Source organism: Pseudorasbora parva, chromosome 21 (assembly GCF_024679245.1).
Source record: "Pseudorasbora parva isolate DD20220531a chromosome 21, ASM2467924v1, whole genome shotgun sequence".
NCBI classification, from domain to species: Eukaryota; Metazoa; Chordata; class Actinopteri; order Cypriniformes; family Gobionidae; genus Pseudorasbora; species Pseudorasbora parva.
This window is the reverse complement of record NC_090192.1, coordinates 40,332,101-40,353,961: the sequence shown is the minus strand read 5'-3', so window position 1 is coordinate 40,353,961 and position 21,861 is coordinate 40,332,101. Positions and strand designations below refer to the sequence as shown.

The 21,861-nt window shown below is 41.3% G+C and overlaps 1 protein-coding gene across 2 annotated transcripts in view; it reads left to right on the top strand.

Annotated features, from left to right (window-relative positions):
- Positions 1 to 1,837: 1,837 nt before the first annotated feature.
- LOC137056308 (A disintegrin and metalloproteinase with thrombospondin motifs 14) overlaps positions 1,838 to 21,861 on the top strand; it is a 137,246-nt gene continuing 117,222 nt past the window's right edge. For both annotated transcript variants that reach the window (XM_067430351.1, XM_067430350.1), the window contains exons 1-2: positions 1,838 to 2,216; positions 3,131 to 3,507. In XM_067430351.1, coding sequence (XP_067286452.1) covers positions 2,138 to 2,216; positions 3,131 to 3,507 — 456 coding nt within the window. In that variant the 5' untranslated portion in view covers positions 1,838 to 2,137. The remainder of the gene's footprint in view (positions 2,217 to 3,130; positions 3,508 to 21,861) is intronic.

Sequence of the window (21,861 nt, the reverse complement as noted above, 5' to 3'; positions counted from 1 at the left end):
TGAAATTAAAGATATTAAATATTGTTAAATGTGGGAAATTGGAACATTGGATCCTTGTAATGTGAAAAATATTTAGCAATTGAAACATGATCATGGAACAATTGAACATTAAATGGAATATCATTGATTATGTAGAGTATCATATTTAATCCATCAGGCTTTTGTGGCTCATATAGTCTGATATAGTGAGAGTTTGGAGAAAACTACAGCTCAACTTTATTCAGAGGTTCAAAATCAGGTCCAAAGGCTGATATTTATACTGACGGCAGAATGCATGTGATCGATTGTGTGTGACGTTTTTTTAAGCGAAGTTTTAATCATGTTTATCATTTAGAGGCCTAGGAAATATGCATATCAAATATGATACATGACATTTTTAGAAGCGACTAGTGATTGTGTTAATGATCGGCACTCATTAAAAATTGTTTATATTGTCTCATCTTATTCCAATTTTACATAAGCAGAATATTTACGTTGCTGTTTACAATTGAAGCAAATTGTGATTTATGCTGCAAAGCAGCAAAGAATACATTAAAAACCATAAACATATCATACGAGTTGTGGTGCGACTGATATGGTATAAAAGAGGAGAGCAGAAAGAAAATAGCATGGGATGGAACGACACGAGGGTCAGTGAATGATGACAAAATGTTCATTTTGGCTGAACTATACTCCCTTAATGAATGACTAACATAAAACCAACCAGGGAGGCTTCCTGGACTGTTAATGCTGGACAAAACAATCACTGAGGGCTGTGTGTGTGACTCAGTTCAGCTGGAGGAGGATGACTGTGGCTTGAGCGTCTTCATCTCTGAGTCACACCTGAGTCAGTCCTCTGAAGCTCCAGCATCTGCTCCACAAGGCTGTGTGTGTGTGTGTGTGTGTGTGTGGGAAACGGCTGATTGCATGTGAACTTGCATGACCAGGCTCTAACAAGCAGACGTGTGCATGGGCAAGAGTGTTGCTGGAGGCTTCTCGTACTGTAAATCGTCTGATTTTTTAGATGCTGTCTTGCTTGCTTGGTTGTAATTGACTTGTAGGCTCCTGGAAGGAGTTGATCTTTTTTGTTCTGTCACTAATCACAATCTATCCTTCAGCTAATTTAGTCCAAAAAAAATGGCACTGGCGCGCCTGTATCCTTGTCCAGTAGAGGGAGCTGCACTTCAAACTGTCTTAAAGGGTTAGTTCAGCCATAAATGTAAATTGTGTGATTAATTCCTCCTGTGGTTGGCCAGCCGTCAGTCCTCCGCTCATCTTCACACACAGATGAAGATATTAGTGTTGAAATCCGATGGCTCAGAAAGGCCTTCATTGACACCAATGTCATTTCCTCTCTCAAGACCCATAAAGGCACTAAAGACGTCGTTACAAAGCCCATCTCACTACAGCGGCTCTACAATCATTGATGAAGAGGCCAGAATAGAGTTAGTGCGCAAAAACACTAAATAACGACTTATAGAGTGATGGCCGATTTCAGAACAAAGCTTCGAATCGTTATGAATCAATGAATCGATTCACGATTCGGAAAGTCACGTGATTTCAGCAGTTTGACACTCATATGATTAATTGAAATACATTTCTTACATACAGTTCCAATGACAGATTTTTCATTTTTGGGTGAACTATCCCTTTAAGGACTTCTATTTCCTTATGAATATAGTGTATACTGTTTTGATGGCTTACTTTAAATGATGACACAACTTTCGTGTTTTTTGTTTTGTTTTGTTTTTTTGGGCGACCTGTTTCTTTAAATGCCTTTTACAAAAGTTGGCTTTTTCCCCCCCGCAGTGTAATTGCGCGAAAGAGTTCAATAAAAGCGGCACGGAGACTTTCCAAAGACTCTAAACCATTGAATTCCCTCTGATCAAAAGCATAGTTCCCGTTCGTGCACGTGTGGAGCTTCAGGCGGGCTCTGCTCGAGCTGTCGTCAGTGATGGGACGTCCCGTCTGAGTCTGAGTCCACTTCAGTCCATCAGAACTCTGCACAAACTCTCCGTGTCTCCGTTCGGAGTGACACACACTCGCAATGCTCTGCAGATCCTCGCAACTTTCTCAAACACACTGTTCCCCATGAACCGCGTCCAGGAAGAGAGTTTACAGTCTACTTCCAGAAGAAAAGTCTCGTGCATTGGCAGCTATGGATTATATTTATCTATTTATGTACTGTACGATAAACCTCTTATTTCTGGACTATAGACAGGCTGCAAAATCTCATGGTAAGAGAAGCTGATGGCTACGACTTTATTTTTGTTTTTCAGTGTGAACAGTAATATTCCACAGCTGGATGATCTCCACAAAGGAACTTTTAGCGAGTTATAAACAACGAACTCGGGATTAAGTCGTCAAAATTCTCCGTGCATGCGAATTTGTGCATGCACGTTCATGCATGTCTTCTTTCATATTCACAAAACATTGCTCTTTTAGTTAATTGTTCATGCATTACATATTAATGTATTAACTTAAATGTACTCACGATTAAACACACGTAATTATTTGTGAATTTGTGCATGCATGTTCATGCATATGTCTATTTTTTAAATTCATAAAACATTCCCTTCCCCCTCTTTTAGTTAATAGATCATACATTTCATATCTACTCATTTAAAGGAACTCATGGTTAAGTCTTAATTAGTTGCAAATTTGTGCATGCATGTCTATTTTTATATTAATAAGACATTCCATTTCCCCTCTTTTAGCTAATTTATCATGCATTTAATATTTATTTAGTCAGTTTAGTCGATTAAGTCGTAATTAGTTGTGAATTTGTGCATGCATATTCATTCATACTCTATAAATAGGGTAAAACTTTATTTTAATGTACATATTGCATGCGACTAACCCTAAACCAAACCCTATGGTAAGTACGTAGCTGCTCAATATTACTCAGTACATAAATGTATAATTACAATGCAAGTCACCCTAAGATAAAGTGTAACCAACGTTTTGTATTCATTAAACATTCCTTTCCCCCTTTTTTTTTAGTTAATTATTCATGCATTTTATATTTGTTCATTCATTCATTTATTATTTATTTATTTATTTTTACATTTGCATATCTGTCAGTTGGCTGCTTGGTCTCATGTTTTTATTAGTCAATAATAAGTAATCAAATCTTGTTTGTTTCTGTCAGGGAATCTCTCCGGTAAGTTGAGTGAGTTTGGGCTGATGGTCCCGTTCAGTTCGGACGCGCGGGGCCGGTTCGTGTCTCACGTGCTCTCAGCGAGAGCGTCTCCATCCGGCAGGAAACGGGTCCCACGCGACGCCCCCGTTACGCCTCACGCGGCCCTCAACGGGCAACAGCTGTTCTTCAACGTCACTGTGTTTGGAAAAGAGCTGCACTTGCGGCTGAGGGCCAACAGGAGACTTGTGGCCCCTGGAGCTTTTGTTCAGTGGCAGGAGGATTTTGAGGAACGGGCCAAAGAGCGGATGCTTGGAGACTGTGTGTTTACTGGGGATGTAACGGACATGCCGAGGGCCTCGGTGGCCATCAGTAACTGTGATGGACTGGTAAGTACCAGCCTCAAAACCTGCTTCAACCTTGGGCCTCATAAGAGTGTGCAGCTTACAGTCTCAGAACCCAGTGAGATGCAAAACTAGTGCATTTTTTTGTGCATGAATAGATGTGCAGCATTTTTTTAAAGTGTTGGTTCTTTGTTTTTTTTCTAGGCTTGGTTGTGTTTATGGGGCGCAGTATAACATGTCTTAATACTTTTTTTTGTTTTTAAACGCTGTATTTTTCTTCTATTCTCCCTTTATTCCACACCGCTGTCTGTCCTTTGAGCGGCTCGTTTGCTTCCTGCTTCTATGAAGCCCCTCCCTCTGATAAACACAATGGTCTTAGATTGGTCAGATGGCCAAATGTAGTGTCCTGTATTTTTATTCGCTGAAGTGCCAAGCACAGGTTAAGGCCACGCCCCTTCCCATTACGGGCAGAAGTCACATCTGCGGAGACTAGCGAGGGTTTATGATGTCACCAACCCAGGAAGAAGCTCGTTGTAGTCCAAAGCGGCCATTTTTGTAGGCAATACACTGCCGTAACTTTAAAAGACAATATCTCCGTTTGCATTGAACTTTCAGGGCTGTAACTTTGCAGAGACTGTTAATGCTCAAGCAGCGACATTACACACTAACTAAAGTTACAAAAGTCAAATCGCATTTTTAACACTGAATTTTATTTTGCATCTAAATCAGACTTTGAATTTTAAAAGCCATCGAATTTCTAGCACTGTTTTTTTGCCTATGACATTTTTTCAATGTTTAAAAAAAATTCAGTGTAAAAAGAAATTCAACGTCTCAAAAGATTCAGTGTAAAAAAAAAATTAATGTCTCAAAAGATTCAGTGTAAAATAATTCAACGTCTCAAAAATTTCAGTGTAAAAATATTCAGAGTCAACATCCGGGTAACCAAGGTGAAGCAATCGATCCCTGTATCAAATCATCCAACATCCAGCCAATCATTTACGCTCCATTGGTCATGTGACGCTGAAACAGGAAGGCAGGGAAGTTCACTTCAGGTGAGCTCCAGAGCTCAGCAGCATGGCTCAGAACACACACGATGGCGCTTCGGTGAGTTTACTCATGACCAATGGAGCGTAAATGATTGGCTGGATGTTGGATGATTTGATACAGGGATCGATTGCTTCTCCTTGGTTACCCAGATGTTGACTCTGAATATTTTTACACTGAAATTTTTGAGACGTTGAATTATTTTACACTGAATCTTTTGAGACATTATTTTTTTTTTACACTGAATCTTTTGAGACGTTGAATTTTTTTACACTGAATTTTTTGAGACGTTGAATTTCTTTTTACACTGAATTTTTTTAAAACATTGAAAAAATGTCATAGGCAAAAAAAAACAGAGCTAGAAATTCGATGGCTTTTAAAATTCAAAGTCTGATTTAGATGCAAGATAAAATTCAGTGTTAAAAATTCGATGTAAAAAAAATCAGTGCTAAAAATTAGAATTCAAAATCCAGTGGCACAGTTTTACTTCCATAAAAATCTAATAATTGATCAGTGCATGAAAAACAACGGCAAGTGTCTTGCCGTACTCTTGGCCATCACAGTAGCAGATTTTTTGGGCATCACAGTTGCTCTTCAAACATAGACAGAGGTTTGGGCATGTACAAAATATGCCACACTAAGAGGAATATTTGCGAGATGTATACTCAGAATTCAGAGAAAAAAAATGAAAAGTTATAGTAGTAAGATGTAAACTGAGAATTCTGGGGGAAAAAGTCATAATTGCAAGATCCAAACTCAAAATTCCAAGAAAAAAAATCAGAAATGAGAGATGTAAACTCAAAATTCCAAGAAAAAAAGTCATAATTCCGAGATATAAACTCAATTCCTGGAAAAAAGTAATAATTCCGAGATATAAACTCAAAATTCCAAGAAAAAAAGTCATGATTCTGCGATATCAACTCAGAATTCTTGGGAAAAAAGTAAAAATGATGAAATGTAAACTCAGAATTCTGGGATAGTTTTTGGGAAAAAGTCCTAATTCCAAGATATAAACTCAAAATTCCAAGAAAAAAAGTAATGATTCCGCGATATCAACTCAGAATTCTTGGGAAAAAAGTAAAAATTCAGAGATATGGTAAGAATATGCTCTTCTCTCTAGTAATTTGGCACATAGTCTTAGAGCTAAACCTTGACTCACTGGGGCCCAGGTCAGGAAGCAGACAAACTGGCTAAACCAACCGTCTGCTAGCTGTCTCACGTCACCAAAGTCAGCTAAATCCCAGCACATAGAGACTCTTTCAGCTAGATATTATCACATAGAGACTGTGTCTGTTCCCCGAATTAGTAAATACAAAAAACCATCAAAACCATTCAACAGTAAAAATTTAATTGATGTCCAACAAATAAACAACAGATATAATACGGATGAACAATTGATAAAGCTTGGGTTGCTGAATATTCGATCCCTTTCGCCAAAAACGCTTGTTGTCAATGATATGATTATAGATCATAACTTAGATGTGCTGTGCTTGACAGAAACCTGGCTAAAACCTGATGATTACACTACTTTAAATGAGTGCACCCCCCGAGATTATTGTTATAAACATGAGCCACGTCTGAAAGGTAAAGGGGGAGGGGTTGCTGTAATTTATAATAATATCTTCAGTATTACTCAAAAGTCTAGTTTCAAATATAATTCCTTTGAAGTTTTGGTGCTTTATGTAACGCTGTGTAGTGTAAATGATAAATCCCTTCTGACATTTGTGTTGGCGACTGTATACAGGCCACCAGGGCACAATACAGACTTTATCAAAGAATTTGCTGGTTTTGTATCGGAGTTAGTATTAGCTGTAGATAAAGTACTAATTGTTGGGGATTTTAATATCCACGTAGACAATGAAAAAGACGCATTGGGATTGGCATTTAGAGACATTCTAAACTCTGTTGGAGTTAGACAACACCTATCAGGACCCACTCATCGCCTTAATCATACTTTAGATCTAATAATGTCACATGGAATAAATGTTGATACTGTTAAAATTCTGCAGCAGAGCGATGACATCTCAGATCATTACCTAATATCATGTATACTTAATTTACCTAAGGCTGCAAAGCCATCCCCTCGCTTCAAATATGGCAGGACGATAACCGCTGCGACTAAAGATTGCTTTGTACATAATCTTCCTCATCAGTTCCATCTCCTCAGCATTACAGATAGCCAAGATGAACTTGATGCTGCAACAGAAACTATTGACTCTCTCTTTACTAGCACTTTAGACATAGTTGCTCCCCAGCGCTTAAAGAAGATTAAAGCAAATAATCCAACGCCGTGGTACAACGAGCACGCTCGGGCCCTTAAAACAGCAGCCAGAAAAATGGAGCGCAGCTGGAAGAAAACAAAACTAGAGGTTTTTCGCAATTTGTGGAAAGAGAGCATGATTGCATACAGAAAGGCCATAAAAACTGCTAGATCTGCTTATTTCTCAACTCTTTTAGAAGAAAACAAACACAACCGTAAGTATTTATTCGATACAGTGGCTAAATTATCAAAAAATAAAGCTTCAGCTTCTGATGTTTGTAAACAACACAGCAGTAATGACTTTATGAACTTCTTTACTAGTAAGATGGATAATATTAGGAATAAAATTATAACCATGCAGCCGTCTATTACAGTATCACTTCAGACAGAGCATTGTAGGGTCACTGAGGAAAAATTACACTCATTCACTACTATAGGAGGAGAAGAACTGGCTAAACTTGTAAAATCATCAAAATCAACAACATGTATGCTTGACCCTATACCGACTAGGCTATTAAAAGAGATACTTCCAGAGGTCATAGATCCTCTGCTTAATATCATTAATTCATCTTTGACATTAGGATATGTACCGAAAACTTTTAAGTTGGCTATAATTAAACCACTTATTAAAAAAACGCAACTTGATCCTAAAGAATTAGTCAATTACAGGCCAATCTCGAATCTACCGTTTCTATCAAAAATACTAGAAAAGGCTGTGTCTTCACAATTATGTTCCTTTTTAGAAAGAAATGTTATATGTGAGGATTTCCAGTCAGGATTTAGACCGTATCATAGTACTGAGACTGCTCTAATTAGAGTTACAAATGATTTACTCTTATCATCTGATCGTGGTTGTATCTCTCTATTAGTGTTACTCGATCTTAGCGCTGCATTTGATACTATCGATCACAATATTCTTCTGAATAGAATCGAAAATTATGTTGGCGTTAGTGGAACTGCTTTGGCATGGTTTAAATCGTACTTATCTGACCGTTATCAGTTTGTAGCAGTAAATGAAGAGATGTCACACCGATCACAAGTTCAGTATGGGGTACCGCAAGGCTCAGTGTTAGGACCGCTGCTCTTCACCATGTATATGCTACCACTGGGAGATATCATTAGGAAACATGGCGTTAGTTTTCATTGTTATGGTGACGATACTCAGCACTATATTTCCTCACGCCCTGACGAAACCTACCAATTCACAAGATTAACAGAATGCATAGCTGATATAAAAAATTGGATGAATAGTAATTTTCTGCAACTTAATTCAGATAAAACTGAATTTTTAATTATTGGACAGAAAAGTTCCACAAGTAGTAACCGAGAATACTGTCTAACACTTGATGACTGCTCTGTCAAGCCCTCGTCATCAGTGAGGAACCTGGGTGTGCTCTTTGATACCAATCTTTCATTTGAAAGCCACGTTTCTAGCATCTGTAAAACCGCATTCTATCATCTTAAAAATATATCTAAATTACGACACATGCTTTCAATGCAAAATGCTGAACAGTTAGTACATGCGTTCATGAGCTCAAGGCTAGATTATTGTAATGCTCTACTGGGTGGTTGCCCTGCTCGCTTAATAAACAAACTCCAGCTGGTCCAAAATGCAGCAGCTAGAGTTCTTACTAGAACCAGGAAGTATGATCATATTAGTCCAGTTCTGTCAACACTGCACTGGCTCCCTATTAAACATCGCATACATTTTAAAATCTTGCTTATTACTTACAAAGCACTAAATAGTTTAGCTCCCCGGTACTTAAGCGAGCTCTTAACGCATTATACTCCATCACGTCGATTGCGGTCTCTAAACTCTGGCCAGTTGATAATACCTAGAATATCAATCAACTGCAGGCGGTCGATCATTTTCCTATTTAGCTCCTAAATTGTGGAATAGTCTTCATAGCATTGTTCGGGAAGCAGACACACTCTGTCAGTTTAAATCTAGACTAAAAACACACCTCTTTACAATGACATACACATAGAACATTTTTAACTTTCATTATTCAATTCAATTGACTGATTGTTAGGCTGCATTAACTAGGTCAGCCGGAACCGGGAACACTTCCCATAACACCTGATGTACTCGTTACATCATAAAAAGAGTGGCATCTACGCTAATGTTAGTCTCTCTGTTTATCCCGAGGTTTATCCCGGATCTGGGCCCTGTCCGGATCGGATGGTGGACCTGCCTGGACATGACCAGCTCATCCTGGAGTGTCTGCTGAGCCGTGTCAAATGGTGTCTCCTCTGAATTTGCCTCACTGGCACGACATGCTCAAAACCCGTCTTCGGCGCAATAATTCCGATCTTTATGTATTCATACTCTTGTGTAATCGACGCCCCATCCTAAATAAATCTGTCTCTTCCGTGATACCCTGAACATTTTGAATAATCCGATCTAATATGATTTCCCAACTGTAAGGTTGCCAGAATAATAATCTTACACGGTGTGTTAATAGGCCAGAGGAGAACTGGCACCCCGACTGAGTCTGGTTTCTCCCAAGGTTTATTTTTCTCCATCACGCCCCGATGGAGTTTTGGTTCCTTGCCACTGTCGCCTTTGGCTTGGCTTGCTCAGTTGGGGACACTAAAAATATGATTAAAGTTATTCAACTTATTATACAAATAAAATGTATGAATTAGGTCTTATTTAATTCTATAAACTATAATACTGATCTGCCAACATTGTCGCTATATGATAAATTAAAATAAGCTGATAACATCACTGTTTTCTCCAGTACGACTGTACAGCCAAATCTAATTTTGTCGCAATATTATCCTGTTTGACACTGTGAAGCTGCTTTGACACAATCGTGATTGTAAAAGCGCTATATAAATAAAGTTGATTGATTGATTGATTGAGATATAAACTCAGAATTCTGGGAAAAAAGTCATAATTCCAAAGATATAAACTCAGAATTCTTGGAAAATAATAATAATTCCGAGATATAAACTCAGAATTCTGGGAAAAAAAAGTCAAAATGATGAGCAAACTACAAATTATGGGGGAAAAAGTCATAATTGCAAGAATAAATTTTTGGGCATCATAGTTGCTCTCCAAACATATTCAGAGTTTTATGGACATATGGCATCATTAGACGACTCCTAATATGGAGAGTATTTCGGGACATCAGAAGTACACAGAGAGTGTGTGCTCGCTCACATCACATGAAGATGCAGGTTTGCAGCTCAAGGGTTTTGGGACACAGCCAGCGTTGCTTCCAGCAGCACTACAATGCTCATTACAATGGCGTGCTCAAACTTTGAATAAATCTGAGTTTACTGATTATCTGCTGCCCTCCGGACATGTTCAACTGTCAAACAGCTGTAGTTTCCAGCTCTTACATAAGATTCACATGCCCATCAGCACTGACCATACTTTCACTTTCCTGGATTGTCAAACTAATAATGTCAGTCTGTCCCTCTCAAGTCCTTATCCGAGGGTCACACTACATTAACTCACCCAGAGTATGACAGAAGTCATTAATTTGGCAGCTGAAACATAATCATTGTTGTGCAACAGTCGACATCCTGTCCAAACAGGAACTAGAAGACTCTGGAGTCTGCCTTGTTTTGTTCTATTATGGAAACTTGCTGTGTTGAGGATTTGTTCATGTCACAGGCTCAAAGTGACTCAGTTTGTATGGACATTTTTACTTCACAGTTTGCAAGTTCATGTCTACATTTTTTCTTGAATTGTGAGTTTACATAGCCTGACAAGCCAGACCCACATCAAGATGTTTGGTCTGTAAACTCACCATTGACGGCTCAATCCGAGGGGCGGATAAACGGTCGTCTTTCAAACTCCCTCTGCACGCGATAGGATAAAAAGTCAGAATTCAGAGAAAAAAAGTCAGAATTCAGAGAAAAAAAGTCAAAATTCTGGGAAAAAATGGCAGAATTTAGAGAAAAAAGTCGAAATTCAGAGAAAAAAAGTTGAAATTCTGGGAAAAAAGTCAGTATTCAGAGAAAAAAGTCAGAATTCAGAGAAAAAAGTTTAAATTCAGAGAAAAAAGTCAGAATTCAGAGAAAAAAGTCGAAATTCAGAGAAAAAAGTTGAAATTCAGAGAAAAAAAGTCAGAATTGCAATAGTCTCAGCCTTAGGCCCCGATCACACAGAACATCCGTTTCATGTTTGAAAACGCGAGGCGCACTGCACTGCCTTTTTTGGTTGACTTTTTTTAATTTAGAGCAGTGCGCTGTGTTTTCGAACATGAAAAAGATGCTCTGTGTGATCGGATAACGATCAGTCAGTCAAATCAAGGTAACGGTCAACACAACGGAAGGCCCGCCTCTCCATTCATTCGATTGGACAACAGAAAATAAACGCAATGATGTCGGGCGCTTTTCCAATCAGAGTTGATTTTTTTACAACTTCATGCGTTTGGAGTGCTCCCTTAAAAACGGGAGGCGTATGTGGCACACTTATCTGGAAACACTTCAGGAGTTTCGAACTTGTGGTCTGATTGGTTGAATTCTACAGGATCTCTACGGGAAGAGTGGGTTGCGTTCTTTAACGGTCCGCCTGGGAACAAATGCCGGGACTACAAACCCCCTCTTGGAAAATGTTCATGAATGAATCATTTGTAGATGTTGTTACAGGGACATCGACTTTACATTCCCACACCGCTAAACAAGACGCTGAACAAAAAGAGCTGTGATTGGTTGCGTTACATGTCAGTCAAGCGTCCTCTTGGGTGGTCATCGACCAATGAAAGCTGCGATGGAGTTCAGACCCGCTCTGACTAGGCGAGACTACAATTGCGAGAAAAAAGCCAGAAATGCAGAACTTTTGAATGTTCTCGGAACATTCTGAAACAATTAGTAATTAAAAAAAAAAAAAGTTAGATGAACGTCCAAATAAAACGTTTAAAAAACATTTCTTGAACAGTTTTGAGAGCATTACTAACTCTTTCCCTGCCAAACACGTAATTTTCCATTATTTGTGAGAAAACGTTTCCCGGCCAAAAACGTACATTTCCGTGTTTCCGTGTTTTCACTGTCAAATGCTAGGGGGCGCTATTACGCATGTTTTGAATGAGTGCTGAATCTCCAAAACACACGTGAGGACGATGCAGTAAAACAAGTTATCGCGTGTAATCATATGCATATGAAAAATAACGTGATCATCAACTTTAAAGGGGGGGTGAAACACTCAGTTTCAGTCAATCTCATGTCAATCTTGAGTACCTATAGAGTAGTATTGCATCCTTCATATCTCCGAAAAGTCTTTAGTTTTATTATAATTATAAAAGAAATATGGGCTGTACCGAGTCTTTCCGGAAAAAAACGAGCGGCTGGAGGCGTATCGTGTGGGCGGAGCTAAAGAATGACGAGCGCGAACAAAGCGGTGACGTCCTCAAGCGTGGAGAAGCCCATCGCTATCTCAGCTAATACAGATAATGATCCAGAATCATCCAGAGGCTGAAATAAACTGAACAGGAGAAGCAGCAGCAGCAGGACGTCCGTCTCTGTGGTATGGACTGTATTTAGTGGCCTGTCAACATTTGTGTGTTTACTCGCAGTTTATGAGGACATGATTCGGTTTATGGACTATTGTATGCGACTAAACCTTAGCAGTAGCAAGCAAAGCGGTTTTGCACGTCAGACTAGTGTAACGTTATACAGAGAACAGCAATGGAGTCCGTTAGCGCATTTGAATGACGAAGCACGCGATCGTGTCGTTTACTGATGTTTACTCACGCGACGATAGCCGACAGCACAGACATTTGAAGCAGTTTTACTCACCGGCTGCTTCCAAAGCAGGACCGAACCTTTATCGCTGGGACCGCTCCGTCAAAAACACACTTCTTTGGTATGATTTGGTGAAGTCCTGACAGCAGTGAACGGTGGAGATCCACTTTGAGACGCGACTGAAGCGATGTTGTGAAGCTTCCTGTCATTTCTGCGTTCAAATCGTTTCAAATGCAGCGCTGCCTTCCCAGAATGCTGTGTTGAAGCGTTGAAGTCGCTCGACGTCACCCATAGGAATAAAGTGGAGCGCGGCGCGGACTATAACAACGACTGGATCTGGAGCTGAGAGTGTTTATGGGCGTGCATTTCTTCTCTCGCTCTAGTCGCGCGCGCGCGCACCCTACCGGGAGAAGAGCCCGTACGGCCCATACAAGGACCTTCCGCTCTATTAACGTCAAGCCGACCCATACTCGAAAAAAACTCTCTGAAACTTGTGAGAAACCGGAAGGAGTATTTTTGACACAGAAATACTCCATCAAACGTCCAACATTCGTTTTTTACACTTTGTCCATGTATAGGATGGGAATCCAAGTCTTTAACAGTGGAAAAAGCTCAGTATGCATGAAACAGCATTCCCCCCCCCCCACCCCCCTTTAATCTTCATATAAATCTAATTGATCTAATGTTAGTGAATGAGATGAGGAGCAGGACGAGCTCCAGGACTGAAGCATTAGAGGTGTAGATGGACTCGATCTCCTCATCTGTGTCTGATCATCTCTGAATCTGATCTGGAGTCAGTCTTTTTTCTTAGCTTTTTGTTCAAAATGTTGCTTTTAAAAAAAAAGGAAGTGTATGTAAGATTGTGGCCAAATCTGGTACTGCAATCACTTTCAAATGACTGTAGAGCGGTGTATCCCCCTCCCCTCCCCCCTGTGTCGAGGTTGCCAGATTGGCTGCAGGATCAGCAGGAACGTTTGAAGATCTGCAGCTGTGGTAACTAGAGTAGATCTGGCAACCTGGATGCCCAAACACTACTGACTTCGTGATTGGTTGATAGGTGGAGGGCGGAGCTTCAGGCCAAAACACAACATGACCACAACATCAGCTGAGGCCTGCAACAACAACTTTATAATGACAGTCTCCTGGCCGGACTACTGTTGTCAGTGATAGAAGTATTTGAAATGAACACGATTTCTTAATGCCTAGTGAATGAATTTTATGATTCATTGAAATACATTTCTTACATACAGCTCCTTTAATGAAACCCATATTCAAGTGTTGATAAAAACGGAATGCTAGAATAAAACATTTTTTTGTTAAGAAGAAGAGGGTCAGTTCTTTATTTTGATATATTGCATGCTCAGATATATTAATTAAATAAAATATTCTATGGGCTATTACATTTTTGTGAAAATTGTCAAAAACCCTGGCGATGGCTGGAAACTTTTTTTTTAAAACTCTGGCCAGGAAAGAGTTAAAATCCAGATAACATGTGCTAGTGTTGTTGTTGTCACGCTGCTCGACATACGGCCAGCCCTTCTGTGTCGTCGTCTTCACTGTTATTAGTTTAATCAAAGAGCTATAGGAGGCAGTGAAAATGGCTTTGCTTTTTCAAGGCAACCCAATCCCCGATCGGCAGCAGTGGTTTCCGCCGGGGGCAGCACAGCGCGCCTCTGTTCCGGCACGTTTGCGCACACAATGAGATCATTCATGACACACACATTGATTACTCGCTTAGGTAATCACTGTCAGGGCCACGCGGACAATGACACGCTGTCCCGGACGGAACCGATACTGCCAGTCCCGAGCACAACAGCCATTCTGTCCAAATGTTGTTTAGGGACGGGAGAATGAAAGCGGCAGACTCACACTGCTGTCTGGCCTGCAGCAGACCTGCTCATTTGTGCAGCTTTAATGCTTTTACAAACTGCAATTAGCCGTGGGCAACTGCATTCACGATTTATGATGTACAAGCTTAAAATACTCAAGATTACTGCGCTAAAGAGTTGACAGTCGGGTTAACAGTCGGGTCAAAATGTTGTGTTTTGACTCTCCATAGGCGTAATGGATTTTACACTGTACATTCTATCCCCCTACACTGCCCCTAAACCTACCCATTACACACACACACACACACACACACACACACACACACACACACACACACACACACACACACACACACACACACACACACACACACACACACACACACACACTGCCCCTAAATCAGCCCATCAAAGGAAACGTTCAGCATTTTTACATTTAAAAAAAAAACATCATTTAGTATGTTTATAAATCCATTTACATTATGGGGACATTTGGTTCCTATACACTCATACACTCATACACACACACACACACACACACACACACACACACACACACACACACACACACACACACACACACACACACACACACACACACACACACACACACACACACACACACACACACACACACACACTTCAGCGTTTCCCGTACGGGAGATGTTGGCGGCTCATGTCTAAAAACATGTGTTTTTAGACATGAGATCAACAATGTCACTAAAGAAGTGTGTGTGTGTGTGAGGGAAAGATCACCTTGTTCAGCTTCCCAAATAACCCAGCATTAAGGGAACAGTGGATGCAGTTTGGGTTTCCGGAGTTCTGCAAGTGTGTGTGTGTGTGTGTGTTTGTTCCCAGTCATGAGTGGAAACCGCAGGCGGTGAGTGAAACAACATCAAATGTGTGTGTTTTGTTTGCAATCGTGCATAAGTGCAAATAATGTGAACACCACCAACGTGTTATTGTGTGTGTGTGTTGTGTGTGTGCTCGTGACTCTTTAGCTCCGCCCACTGCACGCCTCCACGAGCTCAGCTGTTTTCAGAAAGAATCAATATGCACTAGGATGGAAACACATTTACCAAATAAATCTGCCTTATCAAAGGTTGTGATTGGATAACTGGACCAACCAGCTGACCAATGGCATCGCAGCATCTCAGATGTTGGTTTGGTGGCTCTGAAACGCCTGAGTCAAAGTCTGTGATCAGATTAATTTGGTTTAATTCCCTCCAGAAGCGTCTCACGATTGCGTTCCCAAACACCAGCATCCCAATACCAGAGAACATGACACGTTTGTTGAGTTTTGCCTCATGCTCTGAGACGCAACTCATTTATGATGGAGGAGCCACATTTGCTTCCCCGATTTTTTTTATGGATATTCATTCGCAAATATTTGATGCAATATTCCAATTTTGTGCTCACTTCACAACTGTGGATGTAAGTTTATATACTTTTACAGATTGGATTTCAGATATGCAATGTAACTGTTTTTAATAAATAAGTGGAATCTACTTTCCCAGACAGCAACATAGTATCCGGCCCAGATCCGGCCCACTCTATTCGGACGGTAATTGTTTCTCGTGGGGTCGGAAGGTATTTCCATCATTTACAGCGGCTAGTCTGTGATTTTATTGCCGTCTGAATCCAGAATGTCAGTGTTTTTCTCTCACCACCCGCGTTAAAATCCCTGGCCAAATTACCTACCGTTTTTTGACAAACACTAGGGTCGTGCGATGATTTCATTGCCATCCGGCGATTGTTTCAAAATTAGCTAATTTTTGAGCCCTGTGGAGCACCGTATCGTTAACCTGGATGCCAGCCGAACTTAGCCCCACCCACAACATTTTTAGGTCGGGCAGTTCGGTCTGGCATTGCTCCATAGAGGAGTAATTATCCCCGAACAGAAACTGTTCTGACCAATGAGATCATCAGGGCGGGCTTTAGACGATGACGGACAGATGATCAACAGAAACTGACCAATGAGATCATCAGGGCGGGCTTTAGACGATGACGGACAGATGATCAACAGAAACTGACCAATGAGATCATCAGGGCGGGCTTTAGCCGATGACGGACAGATGATCAACAGAAACTGACCAATGAGATCATCAGGGCGGGCTTTAGCCGATGACGGATAGATGATCAACAGAAACTGACCAATGAGATCATCAGGGCGGGCTTTAGATGATGACGGACAGATGATCAACAGTAACTGACCAATGAGATCATCAGGGCGGGCTTTAGATGATGACGGACAGATGATCAACAGTAACGTAATCATCACGTCATCAAAGGAGCTTGGATTATATTTACTCGAATCCTAAACGGAGAGCTTGTTTGTATCTGCATCACCTTCATAATTTCTCTCAAAGATGATGATCATGTTGGGTAAGTACTCTGTGTATCAATAAATTCTTTTTCTTTTTTTCAACACCGGTAAAGATCGTTTATTCCAGCGCGCGTGCAGACAGGGTTGCCAAGTTCTCCGGGGGAAAAATGGCGTTTGGGGGTAAAATGTGTGTTATTTTGTCAAGATTGCCTGCTAAAATTTGCACTCATGGGTCTATATCTCACATAATAGTCGCTTCAACCCGCGGACATATAAAACAACCGCGGAAAAAACGCGGTCTTGGCAACACAGTAGTTGAGCTCTGTCTGTTGACATTTGACAATGCGTCCCTTCGTTGCTCTGATTGGTTGTCGGTCTGTCCAATTGATGTCTTTCCTAGTTGGGTTGAAACACGCCCCATAATCATAGCTCAATGGAGCATCAGACTCATATTCTGACTAGAATTGAGTATGACCACGTCAGGATACCGTATCGTTTTCATTTTCCATGCAAAATCCGTTAAATTTGGATGCATTTCAAAGATCTAGCCTACACTTTTATTACTGAAATGCTTGAAAGTATTTACATAAATAAGCTTTCATCAGCGCTCAAAATAAAAAAAAATAAAAAATTAAACATTTGAAATGAGGCATTATTGCGGCAGTTATTAGGTTAAATTTGCAGTATTCCGCTCATTTACACATTTTTTTAATTACATTTTTTTTAAACAGGTTTAGATTATAAATTCCCTATTAAATGGTAAATTGACTGCATTAATATAGCGCTTTTAACAGACCCTATGGCTATCCAAAGCGCTTCACATTTTTGCCTCGCATTCACCCATTCACACACCGACGGCGATGTCAGCCATGTAAGGCGCCATCCAGCTCGTCGGGAGCAGCTGGGGTTAGGTGTCTTGCTCATGGACACCTCGACACTTGGTCAGGTGGAACCGGGGATCGAACCACCAACCTTCTGGTTTGTAGACAATCTACATAAACCACTGAGCCACTGCCGGCCCTTTTATTAAATGAAATAATATTTCATACCAAGCATATGACATTTTTACAGCAGACAAACAATCATTCGACTGCGCATGTGAGCAGCGTTCCCAGGTGCGGATGATCACTAAACTCGCTCCTCCACCGGGTGAATAAATCTCCATCCGAATGCACGAGTTTATCACTGAGCTGGCATGCGAATGTATTTTTACGGACGTCCCCATGAGAAACAATTACCGTCCGAATACGGCTTATATGTTGCTGTCTGAGTTCATGGCATGTGACAACAGAGTAGCATATACTACTTTTTGAAATGCGTATTGTTGCACATAATGTTTCACACAGTATTTTGTGCTCTGCACGTTAGTATTCCCGTGTGAATTTAGCACTGGTTTTCTTCATTATGTGCCATAGTAAAGTTCAGAACATGAACCTAACCTGTCTTATTGATTAACCAGGTTGTGATATTGGTGAGTGATTTCGGCCTGAAAGGGCTCGATTACATTCAGACAGAAATATACCATCTGCTCCAGTTTCTTACAGCACTGCAAATCATGTTTCCATTGATGAGAAACCCAACAGAATGAGTCTCTCATACTTTATTTGAACTGTGCCAAAACTGCAGCAGTTAGCCTATCAATTTAAAGTAACTAGCCACTGTAAGCCAATTAACATACAATCTTTAGCGCAATAGGTGGTTATGAAGCAGCACAATAATGCATTGCTTTGGCAGTAAAAGGGTGGCAAAAAGAGTGTCCTTTTTTTCTTCTCTTTTTCCACTGTTGCACTTTAAGATGCTTCGGAATGAAAAGTGAGTTATAAATAAAATCTATTATTATTATTATTATTATTAAATGTGTGCCCACTGCTGTGATTGGCCGCTGTGAGACGTCAGTGTAAACGCCCACTGCTGTGATTGGCCGCTGTGAGACGTCAGTGTAAACGCCCACTGCTGTGATTGGCCGCTGTGAGACGTCAGTGTAAACGCCCACTGCTGTGATTGGCCGCTGTGAGACGTCAGTGTAAACGCCCACTGCTGTGATTGGCCGCTGTGAGACGTCAGTGTAAACGCCCACTGCTGTGATTGGCCGCTGTGAGACGTCAGTGTAAACGCCCACTGCTGTGATTGGCCGCTGTGAGACGTCAGTGTAAACGCCCACTGCTGTGATTGGCCGCTGTGAGACGTCAGTGTAAACGCCCACTGCTGTGATTGGCCGCTGTGAGACGTCAGTGTAAACGCCCACTGCTGTGATTGGCCGCTGTGAGACGTCAGTGTAAACGCCCACTGCTGTGATTGGCCGCTGTGAGACGTCAGTGTAAACGCCCACTGCTGTGATTGGCCGCTGTGAGACGTCAGTGTAAACGCCCACTGCTGTGATTGGCTGCTGTGAGATGTCAGTGTAAACGCCCACTGCTGTGATTGGCTGCTGTGAGACGTTAGTGTAAACGCCCACTGCTGTGATTGGCCGCTGTGAGATGTCAGTGTAAACGCCCACTGCTGTGATTGGCCGCTGTGAGATGTCAGTGTAAACGCCCACTGCTGTGATTGGCTGCTGTGAGACGTTAGTGTAAACCCCCACTGCTGTGATTGGCCGCTGTGAGATGTCAGTGTAAACGCCCACTGCTGTGATTGGCCGCTGTGAGATGTCAGTGTAAACGCCCACTGCTGTGATTGGCCGCTGTGAGACATCAGTGTAAACGCCCACTGCTGTTATTGGCCGCTGTGAGACGTCAGTGTAAACGCCCACTGCTGTGATTGGCCACTGTGAGATGTCAGTGTAAACTCCAACTGCTGTGATTGGCCGCTGTGAGACGTCAGTGTAAACGCCCACTGCTGTGATTGGCCGCTGTGAGACGTCAGTGTAAACGCCCACTGCTGTGATTGGCCGCTGTGAGACGTCAGTGTAAACGCCCACTGCTGTGATTGGCCGCTGTGAGACGTCAGTGTAAACGCCCACTGCTGTGATTGGCCGCTGTGAGACGTCAGTGTAAACGCCCACTGCTGTGATTGGCCGCTGTGAGATGTCAGTGTAAACGCCTACTGCTGTGATTGGCCGCTGTGAGACGTCAGTGTAAACGCCCACTGCTGTGATTGGCCGCTGTGAGACGTCAGTGTAAACGCCCACTGCTGTGATTGGCTGCTGTGAGATGTCAGTGTAAACGCCTACTGCTGTGATTGGCCGCTGTGAGACGTCAGTGTAAACGCCCACTGCTGTGATTGGCCGCTGTGAGACGTCAGTGTAAACGCCCACTGCTGTGATTGGCCGCTGTGAGACGTCAGTGTAAACGCCCACTGCTGTGATTGGCCGCTGTGAGAAGTCAGTGTAAACGCCCACTGCTGTGATTGGCCGCTGTGAGATGTCAGTGTAAACGCCCACTGCTGTGATTGGCCGCTGTGAGATGTCAGTGTAAACGCCCACTGCTGTGATTGGCCGCTGTGAGATGTCAGTGTAAACGCCCACTGCTGTGATTGGCCGCTGTGAGACGTCAGTGTAAACGCCCACTGCTGTGATTGGCCGCTGTGAGACGTCAGTGTAAACGCCCACTGCTGTGATTGGCCGCTGTGAGACGTCAGTGTAAACGCCTACTGCTGTGATTGGCCGCTGTGAGACGTCAGTGTAAACGCCCACTGCTGTGATTGGCCGCTGTGAGAAGTCAGTGTAAACGCCCACTGCTGTGATTGGCCGCTGTGAGATGTCAGTGTAAACGCCCACTGCTGTGATTGGCCGCTGTGAGATGTCAGTGTAAACGCCCACTGCTGTGATTGGCCGCTGTGAGATGTCAGTGTAAACGCCCACTGCTGTGATTGGCCGCTGTGAGATGTCAGTGTAAACGCCCACTGCTGTGATTGGCCGCTGTGAGATGTCAGTGTAAACGCCCACTGCTGTGATTGGCCGCTGTGAGATGTCAGTGTAAACGCCCACTGCTGTGATTGGCCGCGTTTTTTGCAGTGAACGGACCCCAGTTCTGAGACTTACAGGCTATTCGTATAGTATGATGACCTCTTATATCAAAAGCTCAAGGAAAAGTCAATTTCTTTATTCACGACGCCTTTAAAATGTCTGCTTTTTCACACTACGAATGCAAAGTGAACTTTTGTTGCTTAATGACACATTTCAGAACACAGCAACACACAAAATCGATGTTGCATAGCTTGATGTGTTTATGCTCAATCATTTTACAGTTTTCTGTATATTTAGGCCTCGCATTGCAATCAGAATATGCATGAAAATGCAATGATTAGAGTTGCAAACATAAAATATGGATGTTTCTGATGTTTCATGAGTGCATAACCTCTTCTGCTCTGTGTAACACTGTCCACAAACCAATATCGATCCGCTTGGTTGCTCTGATCCACCGTCTGTCAAACTCATATCTGACTGTACAGGGTCAAGTTATTGACGGAGCGCATCGATGGACACAAACAGCCCCACATCAGAGCACTTATGCAACGGAGAGGCCGTTATTTTAAGTTTGCTCCACTTTATCTACACTGTAAAATTTTGTTTTTGTTTTTTGTTGGTTTACCTTAACAAAGTCAGTAACCTGTTTGCCTTAAAATTTTGAGTTTATTGAAATTAAAAATTTGAGTTGATACAATGAAGGAAATTTGTTTAATAAATAGAAACTCAAAATATTATTGTATCTGAACCACATAAAAAGTTTGATAAATCATGAAAATAGCACAATTTGGCTGCGTCATCACAAATAAAACACACACAATTACCCAATATGCTTACAACATCTTTTAATAATATTTTAATAAAGGTTGTCGAATCTCAAAAAATGTTCATTGTATTGACTCAAAATTTTAATTTCAATGAACTCAAAATTTTAAGGCAACCAGGAAACTTTTTTCTAAATAATTTTTTACAGTGTACACACAAAAAAAAAGATTCAGGCCCTTCATAGATAAGACACATTTAAATTATGTTTACTTTACCTAATTAAATTAAGTTGAAATGGGTTCAATCAGCCTAATATATTTAAAACTGCACTGTAAAAAAATATTTAGAAAAAAAGTTTCCAGGTTGCCTTAAAATTTTGAGTTCATTGAAATTAAAATTTTGAGTTAATACAATGAAAATTTTTTGAGATTCGACAACCTTTATTACAATATTATTAAAAGATTGTGTAAGCATATTGGGTAATTGTGTGTTTTACTTGTGATGACGCAGCCAAATTGTGCTATTTTCATGATTTATCAAATTTTTATGTGGTTCGGATACAATAATATTT